Source organism: Portunus trituberculatus, chromosome 1, assembly GCF_017591435.1.
Source record: "Portunus trituberculatus isolate SZX2019 chromosome 1, ASM1759143v1, whole genome shotgun sequence".
Classification (NCBI taxonomy): domain Eukaryota; kingdom Metazoa; phylum Arthropoda; class Malacostraca; order Decapoda; family Portunidae; genus Portunus; species Portunus trituberculatus.
In genome coordinates, this window is record NC_059255.1 from 4090248 (window position 1) to 4109304 (window position 19057).

A 19057-nucleotide genomic window follows, 5' to 3' on the forward strand; every position below is an offset into this window, starting at 1 on the left:
TTTTCTTTTCAGCATTGAAATTTTACTATTGAAATCAATATGATATTCATATATTGATATTGTATAGCAGAGTTTACAAATGTCAAAGACTTCAAGGTGGTGGTGGTGGTGGTGGTGGTGGTGGTGATAGCAGTGATGGAAGCAGGAAGGATTAACAAAATATTTCACACTTTTTACGACTTTGAGTCTTCCGCCTCTTGACCTAAGGAAGAAGCTTATCAGGTCGTCACCTCAATGGATTAAATCTCTCTCTCTCTCTCTCTCTCTCTCTCTCTCTCTCTCTCTCTCTCTCTCTCTCTCTCTCATCTTATTTGTATTTCTGTTCTTCTTATTTGTTCTTGAAACTTTTATTTTCTATACAAATTACATTAGGCAGAACAATAAGTTTACTGAAACTACTTCCTGTACTACTACTACTGCTGTATCATTACGACCAATGATAAATTCAATTGCTGTTATGTATTTTATTAATTTATGTCGAGTGGTGGATGTATCGCTTCGCTGTCGTCTTTTGTTGTGGACGTGGCGGAGCGGAGGGGTGTATGTTGCGCTTTGCCATTGTCTTTTGTTGTGGATGTGGCGGAGTGGAGGCATGGTCAAGACTCAAGGGACAGGTGAACGGGCTGGCCAGTCCAGCAGATTGGCGTGTGGGGTGTGGAAGGATACTTGTGACGCTGGAGTGGATTGGAGGGCGTGTTGTGCATCTGTGCCGCTACTATTCGGGTTTGCTGGAAGGTATGTAGTGTGAATTCAGGGACTATGTGATAGTCCGCCATATTTATTTTGTTCCGCTCGTAGCCAAGGATTTGGTAGTGCGTATTTCCTGCTTGTGTGAGACGATATTGAAGACAAAGTGGTTTACGTATGATTTGTGATGATGATGGATTATGATTTGTATGTCACTGTAACCGTTTGTTGCAGCGGTAGATGGTTGGATACGTGATGGGGTGTTTATGCTGTGGGGACGCTGTGTATATTTACCTTGTTTGGGATCTTCTCTCCGGGACATCTGTGTCGTCAATACTGTGAGTCATTATTACTGACAGGTACTGGTTGGTTCATTATTATTGGTTGTTATCAGTACATACTTGTATTATTATTTGTAAATCCTGCTTTATCCAGCTACCTGTGATAGTATTGTTGGTCTATTAGCAGTCATTAACTGCTACTTCCTCTGATTCTTTATATTGAATGTGATGTGAATTAAGTGATAATTGAATGTGATATTCTAAGATTACTTTGAGGTAACATCCTACACATGGATTATTAAGGTTGTGAGCAAGGCTTGTTTTGGGAATTCGTGGTGAGTGTTACATATTGTTCACAGGTTGAATCTTTGCCCAATAAACGGACTGATGCAACAGCGCTTTTGATGCCCTGGAGAAACAATTCAACAGTAAGACATGGACGCGCTCAAGTTGGAGCGAGGGTGGCCAAGGGTCGCTTCACCAGGAAGTGCAACATACTACAAGAAAGGTTGGATGAAAAGGATGCGCCAGCTGTGCTGAAAGGATTGTTCACTGAGGTGGAAGATGCATTCAAGGTGCTTGAGGTAAAACATGAGAGTCTTTATTCTGAATTACTTGGAGGCAAGCAAGATCCCTCATCCTTAAGTGAGGCAGAGGACTATATCTTGGGTTGTGAAAGAAAAAACCACATTATACTCAAAGGTTACTAAAGCGTGTGCAGATGAGAAGGACAAATTTGAGACTGCTATAAAAGTTAAACGACTAGATCCACCCCTGTTTTCTGGTGATATAAGGAATTACGGCACTTTCAAAAAAGACTATATGAGATTAATCGTCCCGGCGTATGGGAGGGACTCTTACGCTTTAAAGAAATGCCTTTCAGGTGAGGCGTTGAAATGTGTGGAAGGTGTAGAGGATGACTTTGAAGAAATGTTCCTTCGCCTTGATGACAAATATGGTAACTCTTGTAAATTAACGGAATGTATTGTGAGTGAGCTAAAGGGCTTGAAACCTGTGCAAGATGGGGACTCGAAACGATTAGTCCACTTGGCGAAGGTAGTGGAACGTGCTTGGTTGGACATGAAGAAAATAGGATTGAGTCTGAAATGAAAACTACATCTATGGTTACGTTGGTCGAACGCCTGCTTCCTAACACTTTGAAACGGGCTTGGGTACTAAAAGCCCAATCTGTTGCTAACCATAATGATTTATTTGAAAGTCTTTTGGCATTCTTACTTGCTGAAAGGAAGGTATGTGAGTATCTGGAGTGTGATTTGCGAAGTGTTCCCACAAAATTGGCCACTCATAATGTGATTTGTAGAGATTCAGAAAAGGAAGATGTTACTGATACACTACACGAGATAAAGGTAGTGCAAGATCAACAAAATGCTATGATTACTGAATGTCTTAACACTGTCTCAAAATTAGTGTCAGAGTTTTCTGTGGATTCTAAGAATCAAAACTGTAAGATGTGTTGGTACCATGGCTCACAAGGTCACACCTTTCATGATTGTTATGCTTTTCAAAATTTGAGTAATCCAGACAAATTTGCTTGCCTCAAGAATAATAGAGTCTGTTTTAGGTGTGCAACCCCTGGTCACTTGGCAAGGTACTGTAAGTTTGCAAGCACTACTTGTGATGTGATTGTCAATGGTCGGAAGTGTGGGATGGATCATCATAAAGCCTTGCATTACGTTCTTTCTCGTACACCTGACTCTGCTAAAAAAGACCAGTTCTACTACTGTGACTAGTAATTTAGCGTCTAGGGATGGTTATCTACTGATGGTAAGCCGTTTGGAGTGTAAAGGGAGTCCCGTCAATGTCCTGTGGGATAGCGGTAGCAATGTATCCTTAATAACACACTGTCGGGCAAAAGAGTTAGGCCTCAAGGGGAAAAGATATTAATATATCCATAACCAAAGTTGGCAACAGCTTGGAAACTGTCGCTAGCAAGGAGTATGTGGTCCCATTAGTCGACATGAATGGAGATGAATGGGAGATCAGTGCCTGTGGCATAGACGAAATTACCGCCCCAGTCGATGAAGTCGACGTGAGTGTTGTGTCCAGACTTTTCCCTAGTTTGAATGGCTACCCTGTAATAAGACCTCATGGTAGGATAAATTTATTGATAGGAATTGACTATTGTCACCTTATGCCTCAAGTGTTGGAGACGAAGGGTAACCTACAACTTATGCAAAACCAATTCGGTTATGTTTTGAGAGGTTCTCATCCACTTTTGATTTCCCATAGATCTCAGCCAAGTGTTAGTGTCAGGATTAACCATGTTAACATTGTGAATTTTGATGAAATTTCCTCTTTACCCAAGAAAACTATTAAGGAAGATTTAGATAGTTATTTCAACATTGAAAATCTTGGTGTATCCTGTTACCCAAAATGTTCGGGGTGTAAATGTGGAAACTGTACGCCTGGTCAAAATAACTATAGTCTAAAGGATGAAAGGGAGTTGGCTTTAATTACTAAGGGGTTAGTGTTTGATTCGGCAGACTGTAGGTGGGTTGTCAGCTATCCCTGGATAAAAGATCCCCGTCTTTTGCCCAACAATGTATCCCTTGCTTTTGCAAGACTGATTGCCACAGAAAAGAGGCTCAATAAACTAGGACCAGATTACTGCAAGGCTTACCAGAGTCAAATTGATGATATGATTGCTAGGAAAGTCGCAAGGAAATTGACTGAGGATGAGATTTACAGATACGATGGACCAGTATTTTATATTCCTCACACTGAAGTGCTAAAGCCAGACTCAAGTTCTACTCCACTTAGGATAGTTTTCAATTCTTCCGCCAAGTACATGAACTTCTCCTTAAATGAAATGTGGGCAAAGGGCCCAGATGTTTTGAATTCTCTCCTAGGAGTTCTGTTGAGATTCAGAGAAGAGGAGGTGGCGTTCGCCGGGATTTGGCCAAAATGTACAATACCATCCATATGTCCTTATTTGATCAGCATTGCCATCGCTTTTTGTGGCGAGACTTGAAGGTCCATAACAAACCAGATCATTATGTTTTAACTTGTGTCCCTTTCGGCGATAAGCCTAGTGGTACCATTGCCATGCTTGCTTTAAGATTAACTGCGGAAATAATTCAAGACCAGTACCCTGTTGCAGTCAATGCCATAGTGAAGAACAGCTATGTGGATGACATACTAGGAAATTGTGACAATTATGAGGGAGCAAACAATTTACTGAGAGAGATTGAATTTGTTTTAGGCCAAGGAGGATTTAAGGTGAAACATTGGATTCTGTCAGGTGCTCATAACCCTAGCAAACTGGATCTAGCAGAAACTCAAAAAGAAAAAGTCTTGGGTGTTGTGTGGGAACCCAACAGAGACGTATTTGTGTTTAGTGTGAAAATAAATTTTTCTCCCAAACATCGCAAGACACATACGGGCCCAGATCTTAAACCGGATAACCTTACCGGTGAGACACCCCAGTATTTGACCAAGAGAATGCTTTTAAGTCAGATTGCAACCCAATTTGACCCCTTGGGACTTGTCTGCCCTGTAACTTTAAAGGCAAAATTGATGTTGAGGCGTCTTGTCTGTCCAGAGGGTGATGAAGATGCAAAATACGGTTGGGATGATGCAGTGTTGCCACAGATTAGAAGTGAATGGCTGGATTATTTCCAGATGATGTTTGAGTTAGAAACTCTATGGTTTCCCAGATGTGTTAGGGAAGCTGACCACGTTGGTAACCCTACATTGGTCATATTTTCAGACGGGTCTACTATAGCATATGGAGCTTGTGCTTACGTTAGATGGGAATATCGTACAGGAATGTTTAGCTCTAGACTTTTGATGGCTAAGTCTAAACTTGCCCCGCTCAAGCAGTTATCAGTCCCTCGAATTGAACTTTGTGGAGCCCTACTTGCAGCTCGGATGAGAGAGACCATCACAAAGGAACTTAACTATAACTTTGAATCTGTAATACATATTGTTGACTCTGCTATTGTCCGGGCTCAGATTCAGAAGGAGAGTTTCGGGTTTGGTACTTTTACAGCTACGAAAATTGCCGAGATTCAAAGTAAAACTAATCCCGAGGAATGGTGGTGGATACCTAGGAAAGACAATCCGGCGGACATGACCACCAAACCTGCTAAACCTGTTGATCTTGCTGAAGGATCCATTTGGCAAATGGGGCCCGCCTTCCTGTCTCTCCCTATCAGCATGTGGCCTATAAGGAAAGACCCTGTCTCGGAATTACCTGATAAAGTGGGCATCTTCATTTCTCACGCTGATGCTGATGTTACTACCACAGGTCTTTGCAAATTGTTTGATATTTCTCGGTTCAATAGCCATGAGAAACTGATAAGGGTTACCAGTCGTGTCATACGGGCGATCAGATCCCGATCTCTTAGAGAATCACTTTTAACTCCAACTGTAGAAGATCTTGCGATCGCTGAAATGTTGTGGGTGAAGGAAGTTCAATCTGAACTTGATCCTGATTGGGAAACTAAGTACCGTAGGTTAGGGCCTACCAGAAATGAAGCTGGGGTGATTGTTGTCGGTCAGCGTATCCCTAAATGGTTAAAGAATAACTATGATCAGGACGGATTTATTTTGCTTTCTCCTGATCATGACTTTACTAAGTTGTATGTGGAATCTATGCATCGTCTGGACCATGCTGGCATTGAAGTAACTTTAGCCAAGATTCAATCCAAGTTTTGGGTACCAAAGGTCCGGAACATGATCAAATCTGTGAGGTACAAATGCATCACCTGTCGCAAACTGAGGAAAGAAATAGTTGGTCAACTTATGGGACAGCTGCCAGAAGAACGCCTCAAACCATCTCCTCCGTTTACCTACACTGCCCTAGATTTGTACGGCCCCCTTTTAGTTAAAGATATGGTCAAGGGTCGCTCAAGAGGTAAAGCTTACGGTGTAATCTTCAACTGTTTGGCCACTCGTGCTGTTCATCTGGATCTAATTGAAGGGTATAGCACTAGGGATTTCCTTGATGGACTTAGAAGATTCGTATCTATCCGAGGATGTCCGCGTGAAATTTATTCAGATGCTGGTACTCAACTGACTGCCGCCAGTAAAGGATTGATAGATCTGTCCAGGTTAAGTTCTGATGACATACAAGATTTTGCTTGCAATAAAGGGGGAGAGGTTAAATGGGTTTTCAATGCATCAGCAGACGCACCATGGCAAAACGGTGCTAGTGAAAGTCTAATCAAATCCCTTAAGAGAAGTCTGACTGTGGCTATCGGTGATAATGTATTAACCTTCAGTAAATTACAGACAACCCTTTTTGAGATTTCAAATATACTAAATGAAAGACCTATAGGTATAAAGCCAGGATGTGATCCAGAACTTGGAAAATACCTTTGCCCTAACGACCTCCTCCTTGGACGTACCTCTAACAAAGCTCCAAAGGGTGTCTTTGAGCACTTTCCTAGTCATGAATCTCGATTGCAGTTCCACCAGCGCATTGTAGATTCATTTTGGAAAAAATGGACTAGGATTTTTTCCCACTCTTCTGATTCGTCAAAAGTGGCACATTGAGCGCCGTAATTTACAGATCGGTGATATTGTGTTGTTTCAGGACAGCAATATTGTACGGGGGACGTGGAAGTTTGCTGAGGTTGCAGTAGCAAATGAAAGCAAAGATGGTAAGGTACGAAATGTTACTCTTAGGTATAAACCCCAGAGAGGTGGTGTTAGGTATAAGGGTGAAAAGATATACTTGTAAAGAGATCTGCTCATCGTATCGTGGTAATTTTGCCCATTGAGGAACGTACTTGAGTTTATACTGAATGTTACCCTTTTTTATGCATTACTGTGTATCTCGCTGGTTTCATTGTATGTATTCGTATTTGTTTGTACATTTTTTTTGTTTGTTTTGCAATGTCATATGTAACATAACTCCGTGTGGGAGTGTATCATTACGACCAATGATAAATTCAATTGCTGTTATGTATTTTATTAATTTATGTCGAGTGGTGGATGTATCGCTTCGCTGTCGTCTTTTGTTGTGGACGTGGCGGAGCGGAGGGGTGTATGTTGCGCTTTGCCATTGTCTTTTGTTGTGGATGTGGCGGAGTGGAGGCATGGTCAAGACTCAAGGGACAGGTGAACGGGCTGGCCAGTCCAGCAGATTGGCGTGTGGGGTGTGGAAGGATACTTGTGACGCTGGAGTGGATTGGAGGGCGTGTTGTGCATCTGTGCCGCTACTATTCGGGTTTGCTGGAAGGTATGTAGTGTGAATTCAGGGACTATGTGATAGTCCGCCATATTTATTTTGTTCCGCTCGTAGCCAAGGATTTGGTAGTGCGTATTTCCTGCTTGTGTGAGACGATATTGAAGACAAAGTGGTTTACGTATGATTTGTGATGATGATGGATTATGATTTGTATGTCACTGTAACCGTTTGTTGCAGCGGTAGATGGTTGGATACGTGATGGGGTGTTTATGCTGTGGGGACGCTGTGTATATTTACCTTGTTTGGGATCTTCTCTCCGGGACATCTGTGTCGTCAATACTGTGAGTCATTATTACTGACAGGTACTGGTTGGTTCATTATTATTGGTTGTTATCAGTACATACTTGTATTATTATTTGTAAATCCTGCTTTATCCAGCTACCTGTGATAGTATTGTTGGTCTATTAGCAGTCATTAACTGCTACTTCCTCTGATTCTTTATATTGAATGTGATGTGAATTAAGTGATAATTGAATGTGATATTCTAAGATTACTTTGAGGTAACATCCTACACATGGATTATTAAGGTTGTGAGCAAGGCTTGTTTTGGGAATTCGTGGTGAGTGTTACATATTGTTCACAGGTTGAATCTTTGCCCAATAAACGGACTGATGCAACAGCGCTTTTGATGCCCTGGAGATGCACTTCCGCGGTCAACTAATGGAACAGGAACTATCACAGTGTCCCCTACTTTGGCTGGTTGAAATCTCTTCACAGAATCACAGTATCACCAGTCAGCTCCCATTACTATTGTGGAGAGAGAGAGGGGGGAGGATAATAAGTGAATGATCGACAGTAAATGAACCAATATGAACCAGTAATGAACCAGTAATTTACAGAAGTGAATGACAAGCCAGTAAATGAACCAATATTATAAGAGATGATTTACAGGAGAGAGTGGCAGCGAGGCCAGCAGAGATTGTGTGTGTGTGTGATGATTAGCTGAACCTAAAATAAGGACAATTAAGCATACTCATTGGTTATGTTTTTTTTCATCTGGCTGCTTGCTGTATGGACATTTTGTAAACTGACCAACGATAATTTTGTAAACTGACCAAAATCTTGGTCGTTTTGCAAAATGTTGAGAAATTTAGGTCATTTTGCAATGTGACCACGAATTTGGTCTTTTTGCATAATGACCGGCAATTTTGTAAAACGACCAATTTTCCAAAATGGCCGTAACATATATATATATATATATATATATATATATATATATATATATATATATATATATATATATATATATATACTATGTATCGTTACGTTTTAGAAGCTTCCAGATGTTTCTTCTAAAGTGTTTGATGTTATCAATATTAGTTAATTCTCATTCTCTCTCTCATTCTCTCTCTCTCTCTCTCTAATGACGTGTGTGTGTGTGTGTGTGTGTGTGTAATTCACTGTTTGATCTGCTGCAGTCTCTGACGAGACAGCCAGACGTTTCCCTACGGAGCGAGCTCAGAGCTCATTGTTTCCGATCTTCGGATAGGCCTGAGACCAGGCACACACCACACACCGGGACAACAAGGTCACAACTCCTCGATTTACATCCCGTACCTACTCACTGCTAGGTGAACAGGGGCTACACGTGAAAGGAGACACACCCAAATATCTCCACCCGGCCTGGGAATCGAACCCCGGTCATCTGACTTGTGAAACCAGCGCTCTAACCACTGAGCTACCGGGCCGTGTGTGTGTGTGTGTGTGTGTGTGTGTGTTTGAAACAGCTTTTAAGTGTGAGAAAGACCACATGTAATGAATGATCTGTGTTGTTTAGAAGCAGGATATAATCGTTTAACTGAAATAGTGAAATATAAGCAGCACAAATTCATTACAAATACTTGATGTGAAAGAAACGAAATAACAGACGACCCTTTAATTCATGTTTTCAACATTGTATTAAACAGTAATTGTGTCACAGCCCAAGTGTTACATGATTACATACATAATGATGTTAAAGAGTTGAGTGCTGTTAGAATAGATATGGTTCAGTCTGTTTCAGCCAGCAATTCTTCACGCAGGATGACGTACAGGCAGATTAATCCAGGCTTTACTGTATCGGAGGTATACACTAATAAACACACAATTAAAGAACAGTATAGAGTAGCTTACACCAGGTTCCGCCTCAGCGCCCATTCGCTGGCATGTGAGACCGGGCGATGGAATAGAAGAGGCCGAGGTCGAATCCCACTAGAAGAACGCCTTTGTGTATGTGGTCAGAGGCTCATGTGATCACCTCTTGCCCTTTGTCTCAACACTTGCGATATTTGCATAGTTTCTCCAATATTAAAGAGCTCTTTAAAAATTGTCCATTTAATGTTTCTTGTGAAGTGATATATGATGTTTTATCATTGTACGAAGGGTTTTAAAAGTTTCATTACTATTTTTTTCTTCTCTGTTTTAAAGCTTTTTATTTAACTGAATGTTTCCTGTTGTCTTGACAGTTTAGTTTGTTATTTTTATGGGCTGAAAATATCTTATTTCTTTTTAGAAACAAAGTTTTATGATCTATATTTTGTAGTTTAGTTTGTTATTTTATATGGGCTGAAAATATCTTATGTTTTTCTTTTAGAAACAAAGATTTATCTTCTATGTTTTACATTCTGCTTTGTGTTTTCGCGTTTTTTTTTTTTTTAATATTTTAATTCATTTGGTTAATGTAAATGGACTATAGCTTTTCTTTTTTCAATTGCTTTTAATATCTAGATTTACTTTCATGTGTAATATTTTATTGTTTCTTTCTAATGTAAAACGAACGCTGTGGTCAATAAACTATCTAATCTACTCTCTCTCTCTGTGTGTGTGTGTGTGTGTGTGTGTGTGTGTGTTTCTGTAGGTGTGTGTGTGTGTGTGTGTGTGTGTGTGTGTGTGTGTGTGTGTGTGTGTGTGTGTGTGTGTGTGTGTGTGTGTGTGTGTGTGTGTGTGTGTGTGTGTGTATGTTTCACTGTTTGATCTGCTGCAGTCTCTGACGAGACAGCCAGACGTTACCCTAAGGAACGAGCTCCGAGCTCATTATTTCCGATCTTCGGATAGGCCTGAGACCAGGCACACACCACACACCGGGACAACAAGGTCACAACTTCTCGATTTACATTCCGTACCTACTCACTGCTAGGTGAACAGGGGCTACACGTGAAAGGAGACACACCCAAATATCTCCACCTGGCCGGGGAATCGAATCCCGGTCCTCTGGCTTGTGAAGCCAGCGCTCTAACCACTGAGCTACCGTGTGTGTGTGTGTGTGTGTGTGTGGTGTGTGTGTGTGTGTGTGTGTGTGTGTGTGTGTGTGTGTGTGTGTGTGTGTGTGTGTGTGTGTGTGTGTGTGTGTGTGTGTGTGTGTGTGTGTGTGTGTGTGTGTGTGTGTGTGTTAACTGACTTATGTATATACAAATACACATGGCGTGAACACTTCATCCTAAAAGTGGCTCAACTCGATGTTCGTCAAATGTTGAGCAAGAAGCGTGATTTTATAAAATGCCTGGCAACAAAATGTTTTGTGAATTGAAGTGTGTGGCTCGCGCTGCCACACTGCGAGACGCTCCATCTCGCCTGCGGCTCAGTGTGCGGCAGCCACACCGAGGCTGTCTGCCATGGTGGTCCAAGAGGCGCACAGTGGCCACCCTCGTCTTCAAGGAGGCTCTCTGGCAACAGGGAGCCTCTGGCGAGTATGAACAGACCGCAGAGTGCGGTGTGAAGGACCATGCGATGCTGAGACGCCTTGAGGCTGACCTGCCCGTCAAGGCAAAGTGGTGGAACAAGGGTCGGTCCTGCAAGGGGGTCCTGCAGGCCTCGCTGGGCGCCCTACTGGACCAACTGGAAGGAAGCCCCGCCTCCGAGGCCTGGCTGGCATTCACTGCCACAGGCCAGGAGCAGCGGGTGTGCTGGCAGCCAGCGGACCACCACCACCACGGTGCTGACGCCGACCCGTTCCTGAGTGACGACGGCCTAGAGAAGGACTTGGCTGACACACCACTCGGGTATGACGACCTGTGGGATTCCGACGGCAAGGAGACTCCTCTGGAGGAGGAGCTGTCCCCCGTGACTCCCCTGGAGGAGGAGCCGGTCCCCGTGACTCCTGCTCCCTGCGTCGCCAAGAACAGTAAGGCAGATGACGGGTGGGTGAGCTTCTACAACCCCACCACGGGCAAGACGCTGCGGCTTCCTCGCCACACCAAGGAGGAGGCCGCGGCGAGGTGGCGGGGCCCAGGGGCGTGGACCAGCATGGACGACCTGTGCGGTTCCCAGGAAGCGACGGAGGAGGAGGCAGAGGCTGAGGCGGAGGCGCCTAGGGTGACCCTGCCCGCCTTTCACCCATATGGTGGGGCTGTGGCGGGCTGCCTGAGTGACCCTGCCCGCCCTTCACCCATATGGTGGGGCTGTGGCGGGGCTGCCTGGTGACCCTGCCCGCCCTTCACCCATGTGGTGGGGCTGTGGCGGGATGCCTGGGGTGACCCTGCCCGCTCTTCACCCATGTGGTGGGGCTGTGGCGGGGCTGCCTGGGGTGACCCTGCCCACTCTGCACCTCCGCCGTGGTTGGGCTGCCACGTGGCGGTGGCCATACTTCTTCCTCTTTGGTGTGGCCTACGTGATGTACTTCACGTGGGTCGTCACAAGAGGCAACGCCTTTCTGGACGCTGTGAGTGAGTGGCTCAATGGGTGAATGGACTCTGTGTGGGTGTGTGGTGTGGATGGATGTACGTGCTTCCCTCACTAAACTGAGTCAAGACGGCTGAGTCAATCTACAGACACTTTAGACACTTGATACAAGAGTGACCTGTGACACAAACAGACTTAGGCTCTTACGGTCTCAGGCCAGTGTATCCTGAGTGTCACGTGACTCGAGGCCCTCATGGCCTGAACCTCTTCCACCTCAGTGCCAGACCCCCTGATGCTGCCTTTCACTTTGAAATGAAAACAACATTTGCTTTGACAGGAAAACAGTTTGGACAGAATCAGTGCAAGGCAATCTAAAGTCCACGCATTTCAAGGTTTAATCAGTCCTTTGCGTAATCTGCCAAATCACACGTCAAAAGCAAATGATCCAATAACAAAGATGACACGTGGAATCTTGAAAGAAAACTAATATAAACCAATTATTTCGTTATATCTCTTCTCTCGTTGTCAATCTTACTATGTTCTCTCATTGATCATGTTTTGGAATTGGGTCCTCATGAATGTTGCTCACTCTATTAATTTTCCACTCTGATGACGCAGAATCTTTGTTAAACCACACAAAAATTAATAGCAGCATCCTTGAAAACTCAAATAACGTTCGCTGCATTCCGTTCTTCCTATTCGAGGCAAACTCTGAAATGTTTGAAAACACAAGCCATGATCTATCAATCTGCCTCATCTTCCTGCAGCAATAAGATGGAATTTAAGACCAAAGCTAATATCATCCAATCATTTCTCTACCGGATAAACGACATGATAGTGATGCCAGCACAGAATGAGCTAAAATGTAAGGGAAAACTAATACCATCTAAGCAGTGTTCTAACATAATTCCATGGTAATGAAGCCAATACAGAATAAGATATAATTTAAAGTGAAATCCAATACCGTCTAAACATTGTTCTAACGTATAGGTGATGTGGAAGTGTCACTTATTAGGGAAGGACTGGAGAAAGCTGGGGAAGATTAGGAAAGAGTTGGGGAGGCCTAGGGATGGAAAGGAGGGACTGGGGAGGATTAGGGAGGACTGGGGAAGATTATGAAGGGGAGGACTGAAGATGGTTAAGAAATGCTGAGAATACCTGTGGATCTTTAGAAATTAACCCCTTCAGTACTGGAAGGCATTTTGATCATGATCTTTTTGGTGTGATTAGAGAATTTTATTTGCATTAGGAAGGGTCTATGGAGGTCAGAAGATTAATGGCCAGAGTCTTCACTATTTCAATCCCCACATGAGTTTCTGTATAAAATCAACAAATAGTAAGCAGAATGAATATGAAAACGCGTCCTGGTACTGAAGAGGTTACTGACTGCAAAGGTGATAAAATAGTTAATTCAAGCTTATATTCTGAATCTCTTTACCGTTGTTATTCATCTCTCTTTAATATGAATGTGCAGAAAAGAGGCAACAGGCTAATTTCTGCATTTTAGAAGACTAAACTGACACTGGAAGGTTAAGAGTCTGAACGCTACACTTGAAAATCTTGCCCTTTGCCCTGAGACGTGGTGAGTGTAGCGTGGGAAGTGAAAAGTGAAAAGTGGAGTTGGTGACAGTGTTGCTAGTGGAAAGAGTGGAGTGGTGGAGTAAGAAAGAGTGAACAGTGACAAGTGAAGTGTTTAGTGTAGTCAGTAGTGGAGGAAAGTGGAAAATGAGTGACAAACATGGAGTAAGAAGTAGAACAATTAGAGCTCTGAGTTATGGGAGTAAATTTAGAAGTGAAGTGGAGTGAGAGAAGGAGTGAAAAGAGACAAATGGAGTGTTTAGGGAAGACAGTAGTGGAGTAAAGTGGACAATGAGTGACAAATATGGAATAGGAAGCAGAATAATAATAGCTATGAGTCATGGGAGTAGATTTAGAAGTGAGGTGGAGTGAGAGAAGGAGTGTTTATGTTTCTTTAAGAAGAAGAGGGAGAAGGGAACAAAATGAGGAGGAGGAAGAGGAGGGAGCTTGCTAGACTTGTGGTTACGTTCCCTCAGCGGCGTGAGGACTGAGGGGTCACACACACACACACACACACACACACACACACACACACAAATAAAGTGAAGTGTTGCTATATTACCGACAGTTTTCAAGGAGCACCAAGAGGCAATCAGTATGAGAAACCGTGCAAGCCTTCACCACACTGCCTAATCTTCGTCTATTAAAGGTATTTATAAGGCTATTCACTTAATGTTAGGTTTTCTTTACATATGAGAGTGAAAACAGTACGCAAATATTTTCAAGTAATGGTATAAGGAGCATAAAAGAGCAAGGCGTCTGTATTACCCTCTCATATTTGTTTCCTTCACTTACCCTCGGCCAAACATGTGTCACAAGGTAGCCACCAGTCTAACATTTCATTTAGTCTAGTCAAAATTTCTCTGTGTGGCTTAATTTTGGTTTGGTGAGATGATAAAGGCTATATATGGATGTCCCGCCGCCGGTGTTGCCTCCAGGCCGCTTCCCCCCCGACGGTCCCCTAGCCAACACCCTACACCCGCCCTCACCCACCCGTCACCAGCCTGTTGGGTCAAATACTTTTTTTCCAATATTTCCTGACGCTAATATTACGCTTCCATGGTATGTTTTTATGGTTTCTATAAATGTTTCGTTGTGTTTGAAGTGTGTTCCGCGCCTGTGCTGGGTAAATATGTGGCGTTTAGTGGTGTTTTATGGCGTATGTTAAAGGCTTTTAACGCTCAAAATTTCCCACTTGGAGTTTTGAGCTTTTTCATTTCAAGGTATAAGTGGGCCATTATGGTGTCAAAAAGTCGGTTATACTCTTTTAAGCGTGAAATCAATCTATTGAGTGAAATATGTGGACTTTGAAATGGTGTTTGGTGCTGTTGTAAAAAGCTCTTATTTTTCTTTATTTTATTTGCTCACGTTTCTGCTTCTCGGTCTAACACGCTGTAGAATGCCCTAAAAGCTAGCTCAGACTCCCTGAAATGTGATAAAATACACGCCAAGTGAAAATGGCTTGACTTTATAGGACGTTTTAAGAGATTTATGGGTTAAAATGTTTTGTACTTTTAACGTACTTAATTTAGACCTTTTTTAAAAACCAGTTAAGCTGGAGATATTTTGATATTTTGAAAATTAGTTTAAGTATTTATCACGTCATAAAATAACAAGCATTTGGCCGTGGCTTCGTTTTTGTAAAAGTCATTTTGAAATGAAATGATTTACGTAATTTAGCCGAGTCACCCCGTTCCCGTTCTCTCTCGGATGACCACAGCCCACCCAGGTAGTGGCTGGCGCCAATTTTCCAAATCCACAGTTCGTCGATATTTTGCCTAATATCTAGTGATTTCTACGTGTTTTCGTGGGTTTCTAGGTTCAGATGTTTAGATAATTGTAGCAGAAAGAGGAAGAAAGTTGAAATAAAGGAGGATAAAGAGGAAGAGAGGAGAAAGGGAGGAGGAAGAGGAGCAGCAGCAAAGCCATAATACTTAAGTCACCCTCCTTTTCCTGAATATTTTGTCTAATATCTAGTGTTTTGATGTGTTTCTAGGCTCAGACGTGTGGATGGAAGGAGGAGGAGGAAGAAGAAGGAGTAATAATGGAGAAGATGAAGATGAAGAAAAATGAGAAATAAAGGTGGAATAGTAGAAGAAGCCAAGGTGTAATATTTAGGTAAGTGTATTAGTATGTTTTGAGTGTGGTTTGGGAGAACTTTGAGGGATTGGTTGGTGTTCTGAGTGGGATTTGGTATTATTATGAGTGTTATAAGTGGTGGGGGGGGGTTTAGTGGTCTTTTGGGTGTGTGTGGGGGATATTTCATTAAATATTGGGTGTTTCTAGTGAGTTTGGAGGTATTTTAACCTGTTCTGTGTTTTCTTAGTGTGTTCTGGAATGTTATTGAGATTTTAAGAGGGTTTGGGTATGTGTGGTTTGTCGTGGGTGTGTGTAAGAATGAATTGGGCCTCTGCAAGGATTTTTGAGTATGTTTTGAGGCCCTCAACAGGCTAGCTCAGTGTCAGTGGGCCCTTATAACAAGTGTCCTTTATCATTGATTACCCGCTTCGTTCCCAGGTGACGACAGGCAGAATGAGGTGGACGTGGCGGAGGCTGTGGGCGGTCAATTCACGGCGCAGATTACCTACACCTTGCACCACACTGACTGCCCGCCGCTGTTCACTAAAGTCGGGCAAGCCTGTGTCTCCGTGTTCTGCCCTTGATAAAGGAGTAAAGGAAGTTGTGGTTTTTGTTGTTGTTCTTGTTTTTCTGTTAAGATTTGTTTGCTCTCTCTCTCTCTCTCTCTCTCTCTCTCTCTCTCTCTCTCTCTCTCTCTCTCTCTCTCTCTCTCTCTCTCTCTCTCTCTCTCTCTCTCTCTCTCTCTCTTAGCTAGTGTAGTGTAGTGGTGTTCACTACATGTCTAGTGTGTGTGTGTGTGTGTGTGTGTGTGTGTGTGTGTGTGTGTGTGTGTGTGTGTGTGTGTGTGTCTAGGGATGATATTGGTAACTTGGGTGTCTGTAATGTGTTTTGGGTGAGCTTTTTATATTTTGAGGTGTTGCAGGGTGTTTTGGGTTAGTTTTGAGTGATTTAAGTTGTTTGTGTGTGTGTCAGTTGTGTATGGTGTGTTTTGTGGTGTGGTGTCAGTATTGGTGCATAATGTGTGCTTGTAGTGAATTGTAAGTGCGTTTATTGGTACTATGAGGTTTTTCATGTTGGCAGTATCCAAGGGATTTGACAAAGCTAGTTTCAATGATTTCAAATTGTTGACCATTATAACAGGTTCGGCAGTGTTCCAAATTGATATGGACAGTAAACTGAACAATTGTTTTGGTATTATGGGTTTGGTACGGCAGTTTTCCTCCTTAGGTCTACAGAGCCACTCACGCAAACCCGATCCACCTTGGCTCTCCTTAACATACCATCCTTATCGTTACATCATCCACAATTCCTTCCCCAACCCTGTGTACTACAAGACAACAGGCATTGAGGAGGACGCCATTTCAATATTGTTCCATCTCTTGTTCCAGGATTCAGTACTACTAACGCCAAAGAAGTGAGGCAAGTTTTGGAGTGAGCGTGCATGACATACAACAGACACCAGACTGCTACTACTGCCGGTGTTGCCAAAGGAACAAGAGGAGGAAAAAAGGAAGAGAAAGAAGAAAAGGGTGATTCTTGGAGACGTACCAATAAAGTTCTGAAGGTTGGCCACAGATCTTCATCACTGGTGTAGTGTATATCATTGACCATTTGTAGATTGGGTTGATAAATTTGTAGAATTTGTAGACAGTTGTAGATATGTAGCGGGTATGGTTTTTTGCAATGCCTTATCTACACCAGCAGAAAACGGTAATATTTAGAAGTTATGCATAGCATTGTAATAGGAGTGTACGGTGTACATATGTATATAGTATTTAAGGAAGGAGAGTGTAGACTAAGAGAGGAAGGTAACCTCTTGGGTCACGATTCCTCTGCTCATCACTCATCATTCCTGTTGTGAAGCACAAAGGTATTGTTACGTGTTTCCCGAGATGATGTTTTGTGAGTCTTTCAATGCAATACTTAATTTAAGTGTCTGGCCAGTGTCTTGTAACGTGGTGCAGTTTTTGTTACTTGTATTTATTTTTATACCTAATGATATGACGATATCTTGTGAATGATACTCCTATATATTTCTAATGGCAACACAATATCTCTTGATATAATAAAATGCATAATGTATCGACTTGTTTTCCTATCAGTTGAAAGAGATGCAAAACAATATCTGGTTTGCAAGTGAAGCGAAATTAGTCAACAATTTGCTGCATGGCGCCACAGCGTCTGAGGTGATATGATGCCACAATATAGTTGCATGGAAATACTAGTAGTAATGTGTAAACTGACACACTCCCGTTCATGATGGCGAAGGTGGGCAGGTGTGGGTGTTGGCGGTGCTAGTGGAGATTTTTACATGCTTGTGTGTAGATAGATAGATAGATAAGTTGGTAATTTGATAGGTTCATTCACAGGGAAACTGACAACAGTTCGATGGTGTATACATTGTTACAACAATAAACTTATCAATCAATCAATTAAACATCAATCGGATTTAAAAGGCAAGTGATGAGACGGTGGCGAGCGTGGCTCTCAAGACAAGTTTGCTCTGCGTCACTGGGAGGGATAAACGGTCATTAGAGTCAACGGGGCCCTATACTGATTAGCCTATGTGTAAGTCAAGCCAATTACTTCGTCTAGGAACATTTGTAGCATGTACAACAATGATTTAGCGACCTTTTTTGCGACTTTTCAAGGTGGATCTGGTGATTTAGAATATTTCTATTTGGCAACTGCCCACCACCATCATCACCACCACAATCAGCTACCAGACGTCCATTTCCTCACCAGACACGAGACCTGTGAACACGGTGACCGCCCCACTTGCCTCACCTAGTCCACCAGCTCCACCTGCTCAGTGAGAGGGTGAGTCTATTAATAGAGTGGAGGTAACAAACATGATGAGACAGTGATGGGACGGTAATGGGGCGGATAATTTAATAGAAAGCTGTATAATAATGCACTGAAGGGGTGACGTGACGTGTGGGAGTGAGTGGATGTGAAAGGTAGTTATTAATGGTGCCACAGAGTCATTAGTGATGGGACGGTGATGCGACAGTGACGGGATGGACAGGCTGTACTAGGAAGGTGTCACATGTCGCCTGCCAGACGTCAGTTTTCTCCGGAACACGTGGATCTGTGTGTCTTGAGTCACTTCATTATATAGTGAGGGCGGCTGCGGAGGCGTATGGGCTGACTGGGAAGCTTGGGCGTGAGCATGCATGGGCAGGACAAATATGGGCGGCAGTGGGTGTGGAGCTGTTGACGCCGCCCATAGCTTTTGTGTGTGTGTGTGTGTGTGTGTGTGTAAGTGTGTGTGTGTGTGTGTGTGTGTTTGTCATCTCTCTGTCTCTCTCTCTCTCTCTCTCTCTCTCTCTCTCTCTCTCTCTCTCTCTCTCTCTCTCTCTCTCGTGTCGTCTGGTCTGGTCTCCTTGCTGTGTCTCGTCTTGTTGACCAGCGTCTGAGGTGATATGATGCTAAAATATAGTGGCATGGAAATACTAGTAGTATTGTGTAAACTGACACACTGCCGTTCATGATGGCGAAGGTGGGCAGGTGTGGGTGTTGGCGGTGCTGGTGGAGATATCTACATGCTTGTGTGTAGATAGATAGATACATAAGCTGGTAATTTGTTAGGTTCATTCATACGTAAATTGACAACAGT

General features: G+C 43.0%; 2 protein-coding genes across 2 annotated transcripts; both read left to right on the forward strand.

The window, feature by feature from the left end:
* Positions 1-4034: 4034 nt before the first annotated feature.
* LOC123501167 lies at positions 4035-6488 on the forward strand. The gene has a single exon (XM_045249848.1). It carries the CDS (start codon positions 4035-4037, stop codon positions 6486-6488), a length of 2454 nt encoding a protein of 817 aa, XP_045105783.1.
* A 442-nt stretch (positions 6489-6930) lies between these two features.
* LOC123501227 lies at positions 6931-7846 on the forward strand. Its single transcript, XM_045249973.1, has 3 exons — positions 6931-7176; positions 7363-7466; positions 7769-7846. The coding sequence occupies exons 1-3, from the start codon at positions 6984-6986 to the stop codon at positions 7844-7846; spliced, it is 375 nt and encodes a 124-aa protein (XP_045105908.1). The 5' UTR covers positions 6931-6983.
* The last annotated feature ends 11211 nt before the right edge of the window (positions 7847-19057 follow it).

Coding starts and splice junctions, on each gene's coding strand:
- LOC123501227 (XM_045249973.1), top strand. CDS start 6,984: ATGTTGCGCTTTGCCATTGTCTTTTGTTGTGGATGTGGCGGAGTGGAG. Junction 7,177..7,362: donor CTATTCGGGTTTGCTGGAAG/GTATGTAGTGTG, acceptor CGTTTGTTGCAG/CGGTAGATGGTTGGATACGT. Junction 7,467..7,768: donor ACATCTGTGTCGTCAATACT/GTGAGTCATTAT, acceptor TATTGTTCACAG/GTTGAATCTTTGCCCAATAA.
- LOC123501167 (XM_045249848.1), top strand. CDS start 4,035: ATGCTTGCTTTAAGATTAACTGCGGAAATAATTCAAGACCAGTACCCT.